This window comes from Aquarana catesbeiana, linkage group LG04, assembly GCF_042186555.1.
Source record: "Aquarana catesbeiana isolate 2022-GZ linkage group LG04, ASM4218655v1, whole genome shotgun sequence".
Lineage (NCBI taxonomy): Eukaryota > Metazoa > Chordata > Amphibia > Anura > Ranidae > Aquarana > Aquarana catesbeiana.
The window spans coordinates 523,913,600-523,935,769 of NC_133327.1; the positions used below are offsets into that span (position 1 = coordinate 523,913,600).

General features: G+C 38.8%; 1 protein-coding gene across 4 annotated transcripts in view; it reads left to right on the top strand.

Annotated features, from left to right (window-relative positions):
* Window positions 1-22,170, top strand: part of ADGB (androglobin) — a 505,879-nt gene that overhangs the window by 391,296 nt on the left and 92,413 nt on the right. For all 4 annotated transcript variants that reach the window (XM_073627819.1, XM_073627820.1, XM_073627821.1 and 1 more), the window contains 3 exons: window positions 5,597-5,690; window positions 7,124-7,255; window positions 7,342-7,495. In XM_073627819.1, the coding sequence (XP_073483920.1) occupies window positions 5,597-5,690; window positions 7,124-7,255; window positions 7,342-7,495 (380 nt within the window). The remainder of the gene's footprint in view (window positions 1-5,596; window positions 5,691-7,123; window positions 7,256-7,341; window positions 7,496-22,170) is intronic.

Genomic DNA, 22,170 nt, shown 5'->3' on the forward strand with positions numbered 1-22,170 from the left:
CACAACCAACACCAGCTATCATAGAAGCATTCCTAGACGAAATTAAACTCCCCAAACTTACTCCTGAGCACCTTTCTGACCTAAACTCCCCTATTACTGAATCAGAGGTACGACAGATCATACAATCTCTCCCAAATAACAAATCCCCCGGCCCAGATGGCTTTACAGGGGAGTATTATAAATCCTTTCAAGATATTTTGACTCAGTATCTAGTTGAGATCTTTGGTTCTGCTGCTGCCTCTTTCTCATTCCCCCCAGAGATGTTTAAGGCCATGATAGTGGCTCTGCCGAAGCCGGCGAAAGATCCAGATTCTCCACAAAATGTTAGGCCTATATCATTAATTAATAATGATCTAAAAATCTATGCAAAACTATTGGCTACCAGACTGGTGGACATCCTACCTTCTCTTATAGATGTGGATCAGTCTGGATTCACTAAGGGGCACCAGACAGCTGATGCCACTCGACGTCTAATAAATGTGATTCATCTGGCCAATAAACATAAAACACCTTCCCTGCTCCTAGCGTTGGATGCAGAGAAAGCGTTTGATAGGATACATTGGCAGTTCTTAGCACAGGTATTAACTAGGTTCGGTTTTATTAGCTCCATCTACTCAGCCATATTGGCACTCTACACCCACCCATCGACCCAAGTTTACATCTCAGGGGCATTATCTACCCCATTTGAAATAACTAATGGAACACGACAGGGCTGCCCTCTCTACCCACTGACTTTCAATTTGTTGATGGAGCCCCTGGCCTCCTACTTACGCTCACATCCCCACATAACGGGTATACAAGTGGGCAGGAGACACCACACCATCAGTCTATTCGCTGATGACATAATACTGATGCTTACAAATACTATACAGTAAACAAGACCAAATCCTATATTTTAAACCTGGGTATCCTGGAAGAGACAAAACAAAAACTAGAGCAAACATTTCCATATGTATGGAGAAAGGAGGGTATTAAATGCTTGGGCATCACACTGACTCCTAAACTTGAAGACCTTATATTAGCCAATTATACACCTTTCCTGAATTCATCAGGGGCCAAGCTGAACAAACTTGCTCAAACTGAATTATTGTTACTGGGCAGGCTAGCAGCTTTTAAGATGCAGATATTGCCACAATTATTATATCTCTTTAGGACTTTACCAATCCCAATACCTAATTCTTACTTTAATTCCCTACAACCAATACTGAATAAATACCTCTGACAGGGCAAAAGGGCTAGATGTGCATTTAGCGGGTTAATTAAACACAGGAAGGTGGGCAGAGTGGGCCATGTACACTTGCAAGACTATTATTTTGCAACCATACTAGCACAACTCCAACACTGGATGCTACCTAATTCCAAAGCATTATGGATGGAACTAGAGCAAGCTCAAATCCCAAAGGGGAACTTACATGATTTTTTACTAACTGCTCCCCACAACACCTCTTTAGACAGTAAACTAGCACCCCCTATTCTAGCATCAATAAGAGCATGGGTTTATCTCCGTAAATATCGACAGTGGAGCAGTAAAATAACACCTTTGAAACATCCCATTTCTGCAATCACCCACATAGTACCAGATATCAACCTTACTACATGGCAAGAAAAGGGAATTACTTACCTAGAAGATATCTTAGACGGCCCATCACTTAAATCGTTTAGTACATTACAACTAGAACACAAGTGGCCCCCCCCACAGAACACTATAAATATACGCAGATAGCCCACCTATTGAAAAATAATTCTCAACTACTCACAAAACTCCCTGCGAAAGTAACCCAATATTATCAACAACTTCCAATCCTACCCAAAGGTATATCAATCTACTCATACCTACAAGAAAAGGATATCCTTATTAAATCCCAATCAATGATAGCTTGGGAGTAGGAAATAGGAATAGAATGCACAACTCAACACTGGGAAAAAACCTTGCATCTCATTTATACTTCCACTAAAAGTACAAACTTCTGGGAAATGCAACAATTAAAAAAAAGCTTTGCTGGTACTTGACTCCACACCAAATTTTGAAGATCTACCGCGATGCCTCCTCAAAATGTTGGAGGCTTTGTGGTTGCTCTGGTACACTAATTCATATTTTGTGGTACTGCTCGAACCTACGTTTACTATGGTCTCAGGTTGAGAGAATTATATTCACTATTACAGGTCTAAATCAATCTTTATCTCCGGGTATGTCAATATTATACCTTGAGTTGCACTCTATCCCACTGCCCTATAGAACTGTAACATCCCATATAATATTGCATATATTATTGACTACTCGTTTAACTATACTCAGGCACTGGAAGGAAACAACAACTCCAAACATTTCTGAAGTAATAAATACAACCCACACTCATGGCACTTATGAGGTTCTACATTCCTCAACCACAGGGAATTTTTAAAAGGTACATAAAAAAAAAAAACGCGCTGAAAAAATATGTCATTGCATACACCAATAAGAGAGCAGCAGCATACGGTGCGATAACACAAAAAGTCCAATATATAATAAGAAAGCTGCGCTAAAAAAAGAGAAGTATGTCCAAAAGGTTATGACAATCCAATGGAAGCCCTTAAAATCTTGCAAACACCCTGGTGTGCACACATAAATAAGGTGAAGTGCCTGACCACCGTAGCTGTAGATTAGGTTAACCAGACAGCAAGCAACAAAAGCAGATGGCTTACAACCCAGCCAGGGCCTTTAAAATTTGCAGATGATCACAATGGGGACGGTGGTTTAGATGGTTGACCTTTCTCACTCGCTCCGGCTAAGGTATCCATTCAGATCCGTGGGACCCCTATAACAGGGGTCTTTCGGGCTCAAATGTGTCAATTCCCACAGGTAGGAACAGCTGATGAAATTCTCTTATTCAATCATTCATCGGCCTAAGATCCTCCACTGGCATCGGGGTAGCGATGTGCTGGGATCCCATAGATTAGAACAGCTGATCGGGTGGAACAGCTGATCTGGTGACTCAGACATTTGAGCCCGAAAGACCCCCGTTATAGGGGTCCCACGGATCTGAATGGATACCTTAGCCGGGGCGAGTGAGAAAGGTCAACCATCTAAACCACCTTCCCCATTGTGATCATCTGCAAATTTTAAAGGCCCTGGCTGGGTTGTAAGCCATCTGCTTTTGTTGCTTGCTGTCTGGTAAACCTAATCTACAGCTACGGTGGTCGGCCACTTCACCTTGTTTATGCGTGCACACCAGGGTGTTTGCAAGATTTTAAGTGCTTCCATTGGATTGTCATAACCTTTTGGACATACTTCTCTTTTTTTAGCGCAGCTTTATTATAATTTTTAAAAGGTGTCACAACATTGGGCTCCTTGGCTCAAATGGCACTCTGAGGGAGCCATTTTCTGATTTTCTGATCTGATGTTCCAATTATATGGGTTAGCTAACCTAGTAATATGTTAAAGTTAACAAGTATCATTCTGACTGACTGTTTAGATTAAATTATGTTTGTTTCATGTTTGTTTATGTTTTACGTTCATTATACTCCTAATGTTAGTCATGTTGCTGGAACAATGCCAGCAGGGAGCAAAAACCCAACATTAAGGATCTTCCACTGTGACGAACTGAGAGAGATCGCATGTGGCTTAACATAAGGCTACATATCTAATTTAACCAGAACTTGTCATGGATTCTATGTGACTGCAAAAAAAGTTAAAATGCATTTTACTGTGTTTTTCTTTTGTGTAAACTTTATAATTCAATAAAACCACTGAAACGAAAAAAAAAAAAAAATCTACCTAAGATCAAAAAACTGGCTAAAAGAACTAGGGCATACTTAAATTTGTATAGATTGCTTTATCAATCTTTGCTTATCATAAAATTATGAATCCATTGTATAATCACACGTGGAGAGCGTGGTCTTATTTATGATATTCCACATTTAACTCATTTGTCTCTACACCACTGTGAGAAACAGCCAATTCCAAAGTTCACCTTTGCCTTGTCAGTCCTTTTTTTCTCCCCTTCCCTCCCCCTCCCCCTTCGTGTGTGTATGTGTTTTTTTTTCTCTTCTTTTGGTGACTTCTCTTCTATTTCTTTTTTCTTTTGTTCTTTAATTATAAATACTTGTTGGGTATCAGGCCATCTTGGTCTGGCCTGAAAGAGAATTGTCTTTACCTACCTACTACTATCATTGTTTAGTTTGAACAGAATACCTTATGTTTGCTATTCTATGAACCTATGACTGGTCCTGTCTCAGGACTAGTGGGTTTCGTATGCTGATAATCAAGGCTTGATTTAATGACGGCATTGTTATCCACCATTTCTGTTGAATTTGTGTGACTCATTTTTCATGTTTCTGTGCTATGTACGCTATGATATAATTTACTATGATCTTTGATGTTTGTCATCTTTGTAAACTTTAAATAAGCGACAGGACATTGGGAATGCTTTTGTGTAAGAGCTGGGATTTTTTAGGTGCCAATAACACGAGTCATAGTCATACTATAAAATTCAATCAATTTATTTATATATCTCATGTTAAAAATAAAGAAAAAATATAGACATTAAAAAACATGGAAATAATAATTACCTTCCATAAGGTAAATGCATTACAGTTGCTTGACATTGTGTAGCAATCCTGTCATGTTTCACCATTTGATAGGCTTCCCCAGGGGATGTATGATAACACACCTGGACAGGTAAATCAAATTCAGAGGTAAGTATATGTATACAAAAATTGTGTGTCCGCGTTAATATGTGAAAGCAGTTGTAGTCATATTGTAGTTTGACAGGTTTTTAATTATAAAGGTATATCAAGATCCACAAAAATCAGCAATAAATCAACATTCAATAATGTAAACACAAAGATTGTTGAATGGCATCTTACCAAGGTTGGCAATGGTTGCAACAACACTGAATCCACAAGGATTGTTCAAACAATGGTAAAAATCCAAATTATACACCAGGGAGGAGGGAGGAGAAATGGTATTCCTTCATAAACTAGTTCAATAAATGAGTTTAAACATAAAATTACTAACCCTTTACTACCCTAACCATAAAATTATACAGGCTTATGCCCCGTACACACGGTCGGATTTTCCGACGGAAAATGTGTGATAGGACCTTGTTGTCGGAAATTCCGACCGTGTGTAGGCTCCATCACACATTTTCCATTGGATTTTCCGACACACAAAGTTTGAGAGCAGGATATAAAATTTTCCGACAACAAAATTCCGATCGTGTGTACACAAATCCGACGGACAAAGTGCCACGCATGCTCAGAATAAAGAGATGAAAGCTATTGGCCACTGCCCTGTTTATAGTCCCGACATACGTGTTTTACGTCACCGCGTTTAGAACGATCAAATTTTCCGACAACTTTGTGTGACCGTGTGTATGCAAGACAAGTTTGAGCCAACATCCGTCGGAAAAAATCCTAGGATTTTGTTGTCGGAATGTCCGATCAATGTCCGACCGTGTGTACAGGGCACTCTGAAATGGCTAATGATACCTAAGTCAGTTGAGCATCTGCAGCAAAAATTACAATCCATCTGTCTGATTAATTTCCCATAGCAATGCAACTGATAGCACCACCCGATTTGGTATAATGAACATTTCTGCTTTTGTTCAAAATTTAGGAACCAAAGAAAATACAATGGTTAAGACAACCCTGGACAGAATTTCTATTGCCGTTGAATCAAATGCCGAACACTATGGTATTGGCCTTCTGAGGTATGTATGAACTGCACAGATTTGCTAGATATAATATGTGTGTGGTTGTTGACATGAGCATTGTAGATATTGCAGTCAAAGGACAGTTAAATGCTATGCAGAGTAGATAACAGAAAAAAACAATACTAAATATTTGTCAAATACTGTATACTGTCTAAACTTAGCACTTCAAGATCAGGCACATATAAAAATATATATTAATTTTATACAGGGACTCAGATTTACTAAACCAGTAGATCAGATTTACTAAACGAGTAGAGTATGTTCAATTTCAAAATTTGTCAAACAAAAAAGAAAACCCAGAATTTTAACTTGATGATAGAAGTCAGTGCAACATTCACTAAGCTAACTAAAATCGTCTCTGCAAAGACAAAATTCACTTAGCTTAGTAAATGAGGTGAACTTTTGCAATATCAGTCATACAATCTTTTGCAAGCAAAAGTACTGTTGTTTTTCAATTCTCCCTGCACATCATTGGGTATTCTTTGCCAAGTAAATTTTCACATTATTTCACCTAATTCGCTATATTAAGAAAAAATTCAGTTTTGAAGTGAACATACTCTACTCTTTATTTTTTTTAAATCAAGCCCAATGTATACATTAGGTGCCTAAAAATCCAACGACTGTACACATCGGAGCTTACAAAATGCTGATTGTAGTGACCGGTTCAAATGAATCTATCACAGGTTAATTTCTTTGCCTGTTTCAGCTCCTGCAGCCACTGATGCCTGCACGAGTACTTATAAGATTTTATTGATGCAGAAAAATCCTGCTTGTTAGAACAGAAATGTACCTACCATATTTAGCCAAATAATTATCAAGAAATTGAATATGTCCTCCAACAAAGCATTCAGTATTAGCAGTGTGGAAGCAGTCGTGATTGTGTTTACCAGCCCCAAAGAGCTTTTCGGGAATGCAGCTTCATACCTCCGAACTAGTAGTAATGAAGGTTTATCAATAATCCATCAATGTGCAAAGTACAGAGGAGGCCAGGTTCTGTACCCTCTGTTTGAGAAGCTCTGCTCCCCTTTGGTCTAACTGCTCAAAGTCTGTGGCCAGCCCAAAAAATCCAGGTCTAAAAAGCTGTGGCATTGTTTTCTGGAGGGAAGGATATGAAGACTCAGCACCTAGAGGTGCCTGCATCAGTCCCCCAAATCTTCCTGTCATGGCTGAATTTCATGGTGTTCTTCAACACTAGTGTCAGAGCTTGCAACAATGCCTGCCTTCACACATTACTATGATAACCATCCTTATTGGTCAACAGTAATGTGTAGGTAGGCGCAGATAGGCAAGCTTCATGAATGAGTGCCAAAGCTTTGACTATCAGAAATATTAAAGATCCACGTTAAGAGGAAGGTTGCAGAGGCTGAAATGGGTATGTGGCGGTATCAGGATGTATTCCGTATCTAATTATAGCAAATATTATTTTATAGGTACTTGCTCAGACACAGCCCTGTTTCACATGATTATTCCTGCTATGAAGATGAGCAATACAGGATAACATTCACTGATTATTCAGCTCCCTACACAGATCAGCCTGCAAACTCATGGTTTGTGGTGTTCAGGTAAAATTAGAGCACTATAGTGTCACATTTATTTAGCTGGTTATACAATATTTTGTTTGTAAGAAGGAACTTTTCTTTTTTTCTAGGGAAGTATTTCATGTCTCAGAAGATATGCTTGTTGTTCCCAAGATGTATACTAGCATCCCGGTCTGTGCACTCCATGTCGTAAACAATGATACACTGGAGGAAATCCCCTGGCTGTTTAACAAAGTAGTACCTCACCATTATACCAAAAACAAGGTGAGTGATCAGCAGAAATTCATATGACATTATTATTATTGTTAATTTCTTTTGTGCCAGAGGAGAACAGCTCTTTTGTTAGAAAGCACTAAATTATTTACTTTGTTGCTGCCTCAGTGGAACAGTTTACACTGAAACCAATTAGAAATGTTCTGTTTATAAGGTTAATGTGTTTGTTCAGTAATAAGGTACAAACAGTGCTGTGGATTAGCCAGTAGCAACCCACCAGCAGCATGCAGAAGGGAGATTGAAAATGCAACCAATTAAAATATATACAAATTTTTGTCATTAAAGTGTATGTTAATCGAAAATGTTTTCTTGTTTTGAATAGAGTGGGGAAGGATTCAACTCCCTGTCAGATTTATACTGCTATCTATGGCTCCTTAATTGTGGCCATATATACTTTTTTTATTCAAATCAAATGCTTCTGATAGAGCGACCTAGAGTCAACAACCCTTTCAACCGATATAGCACACACAGGAAAGTGGATTTCGATTAATCGTTAAGATATGATTGCATCTCTGTTTCCACTATGTAATCTTATATTCTCCTCAGCTTCCAGTGATGAAATATATAAGATTCGGGTGTTCTGCTTGAACCTTCACCATTAAAATGGATAACACCTGCCGTAATAGTCCTTCATGATATAGGAAAAATGCGTACTCACCACAAGGATATGCTAGAGAGCTCTGGGAACAGGCTACATAGTCATGGCCGCTTGAAACAGTAAACAGAACCTCCTGAAGATGTGCGATAGTGTGAAATGGTGTTGAACTTAGTTGTATACTGGCCGAGGTCATGCCACCATCCTCTGCAGAAATGGCGGCCCCTGATTTAAGTGTTATAAGTGACATCTGTAACATAATCCTGGATGTTTTTACACTGTATTTACATTTCAAATCACCATTAAATTACTGAATTATGAGAGTCTTTTTTTATGGTTGGTGATTCTTTGTGGATGTGAATACACTTGTGGATGTGAATACACTACACTACTGACACCTGGTGAAAGTGGAGGAGACTGGTTGTACCATACCATTTGTGGAAAGAGGGCGAGACCTTGATGGATACATGTAACAAGTGTTTTATATCTAGACAGCATATCCTTGTGGTGAGTGTGCATTTTTACTGTACGGTAAAGGACTATCACTGTGGGTGTTATCCATTGTTATGTTGAAAGTTCAAGCAGGACACCTGGATCTTATATTGTATCACTGAAAACTGAGAAGTGATGTTCAGATATTATGATATGACACTTTGGTAGAAAGAGTGACTTTATATATTCAAACATTTAGGGACACTAATTATATTTCATTATTTTTATGTATTGAGCACTGCAATCATTTTTTTATTGGTGTGTTTACCTATTGCATGTGGCTTTTTCTTTTTCTTATTTTATTTTAATAATGCTGACTTTATTATTAATCTCATATTCTGATGGCTTGAAATACAATTGTATTCATATCTCAGTGCTGCTGACTGATGAAAAACAATTAAAATTTTCCACTCTGGTCAACTAAGTTTGATTGAATCTGATCTAAAGGGAGTCTAAATCAAAGGGAAGTTATGACTGTTAAGTTGTTTGTGGATGTGATCATTTTAATCAAATTGCACATTCATCGGATAATAAAATCGAAGAATTTGAAGCAACCATTAGATAGATTTACTCTCACAACCAAATGTTCGATGTGAGCTTGTTGTCGAAAATTCCGACCGTGTGTAGGCTCCGAAAGAAAGATTTCACCCTTCTGGAAAGGTCAATCAGGAACAGACATCTTCTCCATGCTGGAAGCAACAGGTGCCGGCAATGCTTATGATGAAGTAGTGAGAAAAAGTATTGGACTGCCGCACTCAAAATAATATTTAACCTTTATTGAATGATGATCATAAAAGATACATGCCACAGCAGAAAAATGCAGGAAAGCTGACGCGTTCACACTATAGTCAGTCCTTAATCATATCGAACCGTGTGTAGGCTCCATCGAAAATTTGTTGTCGGAATTTCCAACAGCAAAAATTTGAGAGCTGGATCTCAAATTTTCCGACAACAAAATCCGTTGTCGTAAATTCCGATCATGTGTACACAATTACGACGCACAAAATTCCACACATGCTCGGAATTAAACAGAAGAGCCGCACTGGCTATTGAACTTAATTTTTCTTGGTTCATCGTATGTGTTGTACATCACCACATTCTTGGCGATCAGAATTTCAGACAACATTTGTGCGACCGTGTGAATGCAAGACAAGTTTGAGACAACATCCGTCGGAAATAAATCCAGGATTTTTTTGTCGGAATGTCCGATCGCCTGTACGCGGCATAACAGTAACACAGACATAAATAAAAATGTAAGTAGGGAGAAGGCTAGAACCACAGTTTTTGTTTATTTTTTTGTCCCTGTTGCAGATTTTCACTTACATTTTGTCTGGTAAAACTGTTGTCAGCAGGACAGGAAATTATGTTAAATCTCCCTAATGAGCCCCCAATAACAGTAAAAACCAACATTCTTACCCTTCCCTTCTCTATCCAAAATTAAAAAAAAAAAAAAAAGTTTTGGCTAGACATGCACTTTAAGTGAGCCTAACTGTATTGCATTATAAAAGGCCACCTGTACTTTTGCACAGAAGCAGGATAGAAAAGGTAGACGTTACCCTATATTTATTTGGTTCTTGTGTATTTTAGAAAAGTATTTTTAAACTGGAACTGTTATTAATACTCACACTTCTTACAGCTCAGTATTACACATAATGACATCACCCAAGCACATTAAATATTTTGAGTAAAAAAAGTATGTATGGGGGGCAGGAGGCAGAGCCTAGCAGAGCAGACATGCATTGTTAGAGCTCCACACCGCTGAGGAGAGAAGAGAAGGACAAAGCGGAGCCTGCAGGCTCAAAAGGTATCCATTTGAACCTTTTTGCCCCAGGGAACAAACTGTGAAAGTTTGGGCAGGAAATATGGTACTGGGAGGAAACCGTGGCAGAAATAAAAATCACCTCACAAAGAGCTCACAGGCACTCACTGCAGCTGAAGCAGCTCCAGTCACCTCACAAGATACAGCATCAGGGCGCTCTCACAGACAGAAAATGTCACAGCAAGACTCTCCATTTGAGTCAGATACAGAACAAATCCTCTCACAAACTTCTCCACAAGCCTCCTCAGTATCCCCAGTAATATTATTACAATTTGAAAAGATGCTTCATAAGGCTTTAAAACAAACCTCAGACCAAATAACAAAAAGCCTAACCAAAGAAATAAGAGAGCTGGGAAACCGCACCGCAGCCTTAGAAATAAAAATGGATGAAATTGAAATTACAACCCAAGAAAATATAACAGAATTGGAACAATTAAAAAAAGAGAATTTAATACTTCAAACTAAGCTCGAAGATTACGAAAATAGAGCCAGACGTTCAAACTTGCGCATAAGGGGAATACCTGAAACTGTGACAGACCTGCAATCTACTATTACTGCTCTATTACAAGAACTAAAGCCAGATATCCCTATTGAACGTTTAGAACTGGACAGAGTACACAGAGCCCTCACAGCCAAAAAGAAAGATGGACCCCCACGTGATATAATCACAAAATTTCATTATTACAGAACGAAAGAACAAATACTAATTGCTGCAAGAGAAAAAAAGGAACTTAATTTTCAAGGACACAATTATCAAATTTTTGCTGACCTATCCCAACTTACTATTACTAAAAGACGATCCATGAAACCCCAACTAATGGAACTGCAACGCCACAACATTATGTATCAATGGGGCTTCCCCTTTTCAGTCAGATTTAACTACCAAGGTACAATTTACAGAAGCAGATCAGCAGATGAACTACAACAAACCCTTTTAAAATTAAATCTGACAGAACCCACAAGCAGCAACACTCCCACACGCAGAAGAATGGCGTCATCTTCACCTTCAGGCAGCACCCAGAAAATTTCAGAACAAAATGGGAATCATCATTCTCACAAAAGAGGCCGTTATGCCACATCATCCATGGATCAAGAAGATTCAATGGACTGACATCCTAATTCCTGATATCTCTTCATTTATTATACTAAGAGATGGTTCTCTATAAAAAACCTGTATTTATAACTGAATGTAACTGCATTCTGATAGTCACACACTGTGTGGGATCATGTTACATTCCAGTTATATTTCTTATTACTTCTGATTCATATAGCCTTAGAATATATAAGTGAAATAAGGAAATTCTTGTTCAGTTATATATTATCAGGTAATAACAATAGATTTATTACTTTTTTGGACAAATATGTTCAATAATCCAGAAGTAATGGAAGCTTTTTCTTTCTTTTCTTAAAACAAATATATTATTACCTAACTAGTTCCTAGAATTATGTTTTTGTTTATTCTAATCTGAAGCAATACAACCTCAATTTTATGAGTTAACATATCTAAACAGTTACATATGAATAAAATATGTAATTGTTTACTCTAAAAGGGTTAAAATCCCAAAATAATTCAAACTATCTTCATCAATACCAAAGTTATTAACAGTACCTTTCTAACTGAATTATTTAGCCTAGGGCAAGACTAACCATATACAACCACCCTGGAATAAATAATTTCAACAAAAACTATATTCTGCACTCCAATTAATGAAACATCATTTTGATGTCTTTTGACATAGCACTTCTCTCCTGTAAGCGGAAGATCCGTGTACCCCCATTAGCCCTCCTCATTCTCCCAACCATATTATGTGGGAGTGTGACGAAGGCACTTATTCCCCTGAGAGAGATATTTATTCTCTTTCACGGGTAAATTGTGATTACTTGCAAAAAATAATTTATACAATGTATCATCTAATCTCATATGTTTTTTGTTTACTCTTTACTCCAGAATTCACTGGTTTCTTTTCTATCTATTCATCTCTTCAGTCCACACAGGTTGATCTGCGCAGTCAGCTCTGCATAACAAAAAGTAAGTCAAAACTATTTGATCTATTGCCATGGCACCACTGAATATACTTTCCCTGAATGTTCAGGGAATAAATGTCCCTCAAAAAAGGACCAAAGCCTTCCGTACTTTCCATAACAAGAAGGCTCACATAGTATGCCTCCAAGAAACACACTTCACCAAAGATTCTACTCCAAAATATATTTCTCCTTTTTATCAACAAATTTACACGGCTTCTGCCTGTACCAAGCAAAGGGGAACTCTAATTGCATTTCACCGATCCACACCATTCACCTTATCATCAGAAATTAAAGACCCAGAAGGTAGATACCTGATACTCATGGGTTATATAATGGATACAGCAATCACGGTGATTTCCTACTACGCTCCTAACAAACAACCTACACCATTCCTCTCACATATATTACAAGTGATTAATACACACAAAATAGGAACAGTGATAATGTGTGGGGATTCGAACCAGGTCCTCCTCCCATTTCTAGATAAATCACCTTTTACACCATCCAAAATAACCTCTAGATTACCTTTTTCTCAACTTCTTTCCAAATACAATCTGGTAGATTCATGGAGAGAAAGTAACCCAATGAAAAAGAAATTCACTTATTTCTCGCACCCTCATCAAACCTTCACCAGAATAGATCATATTTTTCTAACAATAGGAATGATACCAGAAATTATTGCATCAGATATAATTCCGATTCCGTGGTCTGACCATAATGCAGTATACACTACTATAGCCTCAGCCATACCAAAAGCGCATGACCCAACGTGGTACTTACCGGACATAATGCTCAAACACCCACTACATCAGATGGCCATTGAACAAGCTTTAAAGGAATACATATCAATTAATAACACAACAGACATCTCCCCAATAACACTGTGGGAAGCTCATAAGCCTGTCTTGCGTGGTACAATACAACGACAAATGGCACTATTTAAACGGGAACGCAAAAATCTAGCAAAAAAACTAGAACTCAATTTTAATGCAGCCTACATATCATTTCAAGATAATCCATCTCAGAGTACAAAATCTCATCTGGAAAAATCTAGATTGGAATACGATCTATTTCTCACTGAGTCAGTTGATAAATCCCTCAAACGCTCCAAACACAATTTCTACATGAATACAAACAAACCAGGTACATATTTGGCTCGGGCATTACATTCAACTAACAAATCTTTCAAACCAATACGTTTGAAATTATCAAAAAATGTTTACACTTGTAATCCAGTTAAAATAGTCCATAAATTTCACTCACATCTCGCAACTTTATACAAGACAAACAATGAATTTAATCCTACAGAAGCTGAATCCTTCTTCTCAAAAATAACCTTACCTGAGTTATCTCAGAATCAAAAAAGCAGTTTGGATGAGCCTATAACTATAGATGAAGTTGCTAACGCCATAAAAGACCTAAAACTTAACAAAAGACCAGGCCCAGACGGCTACTCGGCTTTATACTATAAAACATTCTCAGAAATACTCTCTCCCATTCTCACTGAAACTTTTTACAAACTTCTAGATGGACATTCTTTTCGGCAAGAAACACTAATGGCAATTGTTTGTATGATCCCAAAACCCCTTTCTGATGATACTTCCTGTGTGAATTATCGGCCTATCTCTCTGTTAAACCTCGATATTAAATTATTAGCAAAAATAATAGCAAAACGCCTCAATAGCATTATAGGAAAATTAATACATAGAGATCAAGTAGGCTTCATGCCAAATAGACAGGCAGGCGATAATATACGCAGGGCAGTGTTATTGGCACATATTGCTAAAAAACGGAAAATCCCTTTATGTTTTCTATCTCTCGATATTAAGAGGGCATTTGACACAGTATCCTGGCAATATATGCAATATTCATTACAAAAATGGGGTTTTGGACCCCACTTTTTAACATGGATCAAAGCATTATATAATAAACCCAAAGCCTATATAAAATATGCTGGATACAAATCTGAAGCCTTTAATATCGAAAGAGGTACCCGACAGGGTTGCCCATTATCTCCCTTATTATTTGCCCTTATACTCGAACCCATGGCCCAATACATCAGAACAAACCAAACTATAACTGGCATTGAAGTAGGAGGTATTACACACAAATTATGTATATTTGCAGACGATATATTACTTTTTCTATCATCACCACAGGTCTCTGGTCCTAACTTAATACCAGCTCTTGATGGATTTGCAGCCCTATCCGGCCTTATGATTAATCCTAAGAAATGCCTAGTGCTTAATATTTCACTCACAAACATGGAATTGATCCTGGCTAGGGCTGCACTCCCATTCACATGGGCAGAAAAATCAATCCCATATCTTGGAATTCATTTAACAGCATCTCATTCTGACTTATTCTCAACCAATTATCCTCCTGTATTAAGACAGAGCACAAATCTAATAAAACAATGGTCGCAACTTCCTTTATCCTGGATAGGGAAGATTAATGCAATCAAAATGACTATTCTACCCAAATTGCTTTATCTATTCAGAGTCCTCCCTATTCCAATTCCTTCCTATTTTTTGAGAATAGTACAAAAAAGAGCAACTTCGTTTATATGGGGCTCTTCTAAACCACGTATACCTATACACACACTACATCTTCCCAAAAATAAAGGAGGCCTGGGATACCCTAATTTTACTAACTACTACAGAGCAGCACATTTGGCCAGTCTGTCCAAATACCATGCAAAACAGGAAATCCCATTATGGGTATTTATAGAGGCTTCAGAAAATGACCCTCTATTAATATCAAATTTATTATGGCTTGATCCTAAAGACCGCTTTAAAATTCATAATCCCATAACTAAACACTTCTTATCTCTCTGGGATAAACTAAAAACCAAATATCAGTTACAATCTCCACACAATCCTCTCCTTTCTTTTATCAGAAATCCGGCCTTTTATCCGGCATGGATCTACCCAAATTCTTTTAAAGCTTGGACAACATCAGGCATTCAGACACTAAATGACTTCATAGCATCTAAATCATTCCTTTCATTCCCATCGCTTAGAGAAAAATATGATCTACCAAACTCTGAGATATTTAGATATCTCCAAATCAAAAATTTCTATACACCATTCCTAAAGGGGGATACACCATTATCCCAATTATCCATTTTTGAATCAATATGTACAAAAGATCCATTTGCTAAAGGTACAATTTCATCACTTTATAATCAATTATATGGAGTAGCAAATCTTAATAGACCCTCTTACGTTCAGAGGTGGGAGGAGGACCTGGGACGAACTTTAGAAGACACGGACTGGTCTAATATATGGCTCACATCTAAGTCATCTTCACCCAACATCTTAGCACTGGAGACAAATTATAAAGTCCTAACTCGCTGGTACCTTGTACCCGCTAGAGTGGCAAAATATTCACCTAATACCTCAACTCTTTGTTTTCGAGGATGCCCAGAAATAGGCACATATTTACACATATGGTGGGCGTGCCCAGTAATCCAAACCTTCTGGAAGGAAGTCTTCGTGATTGCATCTAAAATATTTAAAAAAATAATACAACCAGATCCATATTTAACTTTACTTAATCTAAAACCGGAATGGTTAACACTCTCTCAATTCAAACTTATGATCCAACTAATAACGGCTGCAAAACAAACAGTGGCCAAGGCATGGAAATCTCCTTCATTGGTACTAGCAGAAACAATTCACAGAATGAATAATACAATGTCCCATGCTAAGATGGTAGCCATCGATCAAAATCAAATTCCAAAATTTGAAAAACTTTGGCATCCTTGGATAAAACAACAGTTCCTGTCAAATTTCAATGACTCTGTCCTGTTGCCATGGTAACAGATTAAATGACTTACAGAGACACCCATTCTAAGGCTTCAAAGAGAACTAAAAAGAATAATAAACTGACGAGCGGGACAACCTTGTGGACCATACCTCTACCTTTCAACCCTTTTTCTTCTTTCTCTTTCCTTTTCTCCACCTTACGATTAAAGCTCATTATCAGAATTTATTTGACCTATATACACTCTACTTGTTAACAATATGTATAGTAGGTATAAATCTTTTAAATACCTACAAAAGTAACTAAGGAAATGATATATATCTTTAATTTAGGTTTACGTGAACCCAATGTTTAATATTTGAAATTTCATGATATTTACCTATATAAACCCTACTGTAAAACAATGAGCTTACTTTATAGATCCTTGTAAACTTACTTTATGTATCTTTATGTATCTTTATAACATTGTATACTCAATAAACTTCTTTTGACAAGGAAAAAAAGTATGTATTTCTTCCCATGAAGTTAAAAAGACATAAAAATTGTTTGCCCTCTGTGTATCATATCTTTGTGGATGTTTCACATCATTAGAGGTTACAGAGAGAAAAATGTGAAAGTGGGCGTGGCGCTGCTTTATAAGTAAATTATAAATCGACCAATACTGTGTTTTGTTTGCCAAGGTGTATGTGTACAAAAAAAAATATATATATATATATATATATATATATATATATATATATATATATATATATATATATATATATAATATATATATATATATATATATATATAATATATATTATATATATAAATTATACAAAGATGTATTTGTAAACATTTTTTCAAATATTTTATTATATCTTTTCATGTGACAACACTGAAGAAATGACACTTTGCTACAATGTAAAGTAGTGAGTGTACAGCTTGTATAAAAGTGTTAATTTGCTGTCCCCTTAAAATAACTCAACACACAGCCATTAATATCTAAACCGCTGGCAACAAAAGTGAGTACACCCCTAAGTGAAAATGTCCATATTGGGCCCAATTAGACATTTTCCCTCCCCGGTGTCATGTGACTCATTAGTGTTACAAGGTCTCAGGTGTGAATGAGGAGCAGGTGTGTAAAGATGATGCACAAGAAAGCCTGCAAACAGTTTGGACATGGATTAGTGGAACCATTATCCTGTGGTCTGAAGAGACCAAGATAAACTTATCTGGTTCAGATGGTGTCAAGCGTGTGTGGCGGCAACCAGCTGAGGAGTGCAAATACAAGTGTGTCTTGCCTACAGTCAAGCATGGTGGTGGGAGTGTCATGGTCTGGGACTACATGAGTGCTGCCTGCACTGGGGAGCTACAGTTCATTGAGCGAACCATGAATCCCAACATGTACTGTAACATACTGAAGTGGAGCATGATCCCCTCCCTTCGGAGACTGAGCCGCAGGGCAGTATTCCAACATAACAACCCCAAATACACCTCCAAGATGACCACTGCCTTGCTAAAGAAGCCGAGGGTAAAGGTAATGGGCTGGCCATGCATGTCTTCAGACCTAAACCCTATTGATCATCTGTGGGGCATCCTCAAACGGAAGGTGGAGGAGCGCAAGGTCTCTAACATCCACCAGCTTTGTGATGTCATCATGGAGGAGTGGAAGAGGACTCCAGTGACAACCTGTGAAGCTCTGGTAAACTCCATGCCCAAGAGGGTTAAGGCAGTGCTGGAAAATAATGGTGGCCACACAAAATATTGACACTTTGGGCCCAATTTGGGCATTTTCACTTAGGGGTGTACTCACTTTTGTTGCCAGCGATTTAGACATTAATGGTTGTGTGTTGAGTTATTTTGAGGGGACAGCAAATTTACACTGTTATACAACTGTACACTCACTACTTTACATTGTACCAAAGTGTCATTTCTTCGGTGTTGTCACATGAAAAGATATAATAAAATATTAACAAAAATATAAGGGGTGTACTCACTTTTCTGAGATACTGTATATACTCTCCAGATACCAGTTAGGTACCAACAAAGTTCCTATAGTGCTATAACCTTACTTAATTAAATAAATACATACAAATATTAGCAGACATAGATGCAAAAGTGAGATAAATTCATAAACCTGTAAAAAGTGCTAAGTACAGTGCCTTGAAAAAGTATTCATACTCCTTGAAATTTTCCGCATTTTGTCATGTTACAACCAAAAACATAAATGTATTTTTTGGGGGATTTTATGTGATAGACCAACACAAAGTGGCACATAATTGTGAAGTGGAAGGAAAATGATTAAGGAAAATTGTTATCCATACTTACCGTAATTTTCCTTTCCTGGACCCTCCCCATGTCAGCCTACTATGGGTCAGCTCCGCCCCCTCTGACCCCTTCAGGACCACCTCTTTTTTAGCCCATAAAGGGTGGCTGTCTGCCCACACCAGTGTTAAAAAAAAAAAAAGCCCCGCCTCGCGATGGATAAACTGGGTGGGAATCCCCGGCTGACATGGGGAGGATCCAGGAAAGGAAAATTACAGTAAGTATGGATAACAATTTTCCTTAATCCTGGACCTCCCCATGTCAGCCTACTATGGGATGTACAAAGCAATATTAAGAAGGGCGGAAGGCAAAAAATAAAAAATAAGCTAAACCCTCAATGCAATGCTACTCAAATTTTTAATGGGCAACAGCCGCCGTAATAACCGTAGAGCCAAATGTTTCCTCAGGCAGACAAGCCATATTAAGCCTGTAATGACTAATAAAAGGTGTTGAGTGCGCTCGAGCTTGCTGCTCTGCAAACTACCTCAGGGGAGACCTTCGTGTATGGTGCCATACCCCTCGTCGAATGTACTTTGATCTCTGAAGGAGGAGGAAGGCCCAGCGTTTCGTATGCAATATGTATGGTCTTGACAAACCAGGAAGACACAACTCTGGATGTTGCTGGCATACCCTTTTTTAGGCCCCACTGTGAACACCTACAGCTGATCTTGTTTTCAAAAGCTTTTAGTTCATTTCAGGTAGATTGAAACCGCAGAGACCAGGTCTAACCTACTCCACTCATCATCAGCTGTATCTGCTGGAAAGGCTGGGAGAATGACCTCCCAGTTCATACAAAACTATGTGGCCACCTTAGGTAGAAAGCTCGGTATCGGCCTAAGGACTATGTTGTCTGGGAGCACCAAACAATATGGTTCTTTAGATGAGAAGGCGCACAACTCGGAGACTCTTCTGGCCGAGGCAACGGCTAGTAAAAAACAAAAAACTGTTAAAAGAAATAATGAACAAGAGAAATCTTAATCAAACGGAGGAACCAGCAATGTTCCCAAGACTAGTGTTAAGCCCTCTTTTGGAAAAAAATGATTTCAATGGAGGTCTGATTTCTATGGCTGCCCCTAAAAATCAGATTACCAACGGATGTAGAGCATATCTTGTACACGACATAGCCGACAAGGTGGGGATTTGACCCTTCAGGGAATTATAAGCTAACCCTTAGAGACTACTCTGCAGAAACTCCAAAATGTTAGATACTGAAGAGATCCAAGGTCCCAACCCCTTTTTGTAGTATTCCAGATCCGGTGATAGGTTACACTCGTGGACCTCTTATGAGCCTGTAATAATGTCTCCACTACACCACCCAAGAGACCCAAGCCAGTTAAGGCCCCTCTCACTTCCAAGTCATTAACTTCATCCTGCGGTTCGGGTGTCAGGCCCCACTCTGCAGAAGGAGATTTTGACAAGGAAGCAGTGGGATTGGTGAGCCCAACTTTATCCTCCAAGCCAGAGGGAACCACGGCTCCCTGAGCCAGTAAGGTAGGACTACTATTGCTGTGACCCTTTCTCACTGAATCTTCAGCAGGATTTTGAGAGCCAATGGAAGCGGCGGGAACACATACACCAAAGGGAAGTTCCAAGACCTGAACAGAGCATCCTTCAGAGTTAAAACGCACTGAAAACACATGATCTGAATCTGCAGATGCTGAAGATACAGCAGGATGAGCAGGATTCCTTGAAACACTCTTTAACCCTTCCTTGACTGCGTGCTTAATGTAGGATTTAACCTAGCCTGCTTTCACAGCATTGTCCTGAGCTGCCTCCTTGAAGCAAGATGCACATACCCGTTTTCCTCTGAGGACCTCAGTTGAGCAGGCCCAACAGGATCTTTCTTCTGCAATGAAGACCTATCCGAAGAAGAGGATGTTCTTCTGTGTCTGCGCCCGGATTTGCCCTTTCTGGAGGCTGTCTGATGTCTTGACCTCTCTTGGCTCGGGTCCGAGCGACTAAAGTGAGGTAAGAGCGAGGGAGATCTGAAATGCTGTGACAACGGGCGTCTATCCAGCTGCATGCAACTCTAGGATTTGTCATGTCTAGTCCCTTTTTTACTCTTTTGAGGCTGGAATGCTGATTTGGAATCTCTTTGCGGGCGTTTATCCCGCCCTGGGCCCTTCTCTCTCTTTAAACAAAAAATAAATAAATAAATACAATTAAAATAAACTTCTCCATCCGCATCTTCAATGCTAAGGCAGCTAGGCAGGCAGGCAAAATTCCCCAGATCTATAAGGCACAGGATAATAAAAACACTCTGACAGACAAGTAACACAGCAGTAAGTAATGAGAGTCCTGGAAGGAGGCTTACCAGAGCAGAGCAGAGTAGCAGATTGATCAGCTGGAGGTTGAGATTAGCCTAGAAGACAGAGCCTGCTGCAAATCAGCAGTGAGCATTCTGGTGTTTGCTAGGAAACCCAAAGAGGAAGCTACCTCTGATCTCACCTGCTCAACTCTGAGCTTCCTGAAAGGAATACATGTGGAGGCGGTGAACTACAAGTCCCAGAGAGCCAAACCACTGCCTGAACACACAAAAACATGGAAGCAGAGAGTGCCAGCACCTGCCTAACGAAGGTATATACAGTCATTTATACTGCCAGTGACCTTTGACAGTAATACACAGTCATTTTTACTGTACCATACAATCCCAGCACCACGGGAACCCACCTCCTCAGGAGAGTTACAGCCTATATGGGGGGTCTTCTGAACCGGGAAAGGCTGAACCCGAACAGGATGGATGGTGGATGGAGAAAAAAAAAAAAAAAATAATTAATTAATTAAATGAATAATAAAAGTAAACTTTAAAAGGCGTCCGGAGTGAGGACAAAAAAAGAAGACCCAATTTGTATTCAGTCAATACTTTGTAAAACCACCTTTTGCTGCAATTACAGCTGCAAATCTTTTTGTGGATGTCTCTACCAGCCTGCACAAGTCTTGCCACAGATTCTAAATTGGATTTAGGTCTGGACTTTGACTGTGCCATTCTAACATATGAATATGCTTTTACCTAAACCTATCCATATTAGCTCTGGCTGTATGTTTAGGGTTATTGCCCTGCTGGAAGGTGAACCTCTGCCCCAGTTTAAAATCTTCGGCAGACTCGAACAGGTTTTCTTCTAAGACTGCCCTGTATTTGGCTACATCCATCTTCCTATCAACTCTGACCAGCTTCCCTGTCCCTGCTGAAGAAAAGCATCCCCACAACATGATGCTGCCACCACCATGTTTCATGGTGGGAATGGTGTGTTCAGGGTTATGTGCAGTGTTAGTTTTCTACCACACATAGGGTTTTGCTTTAAGGTCAAAAAGTTCAATTTTGGTCTCATCTGACCAGAACACCTTCTTCCACATGTTTGCTGTGTCCCTCACATGGCTTCTGCAAACGGAACTTCTTATGGCTTCCTTTTAACAATGGCTTTCTTCTTGCCACTCTTCCATAAAGGCCAGATTTGTGGCGTGCACGACTAATAGTTGTCCTGTGGACAGATTCTCCCACCTGAGCTGTGGATCTCTGCAGCTCCTCCAGAGTTATCATGGGCCAGCATAATCATGGGCCATTGGTTCCACTAGATTTTAGTTAGGGGTATCAGAGTAAAGGGGGCTGAAAACAAATGCACGCCACGCTTTTCAGATATTTATTTGTAAAAAAAATTGGAA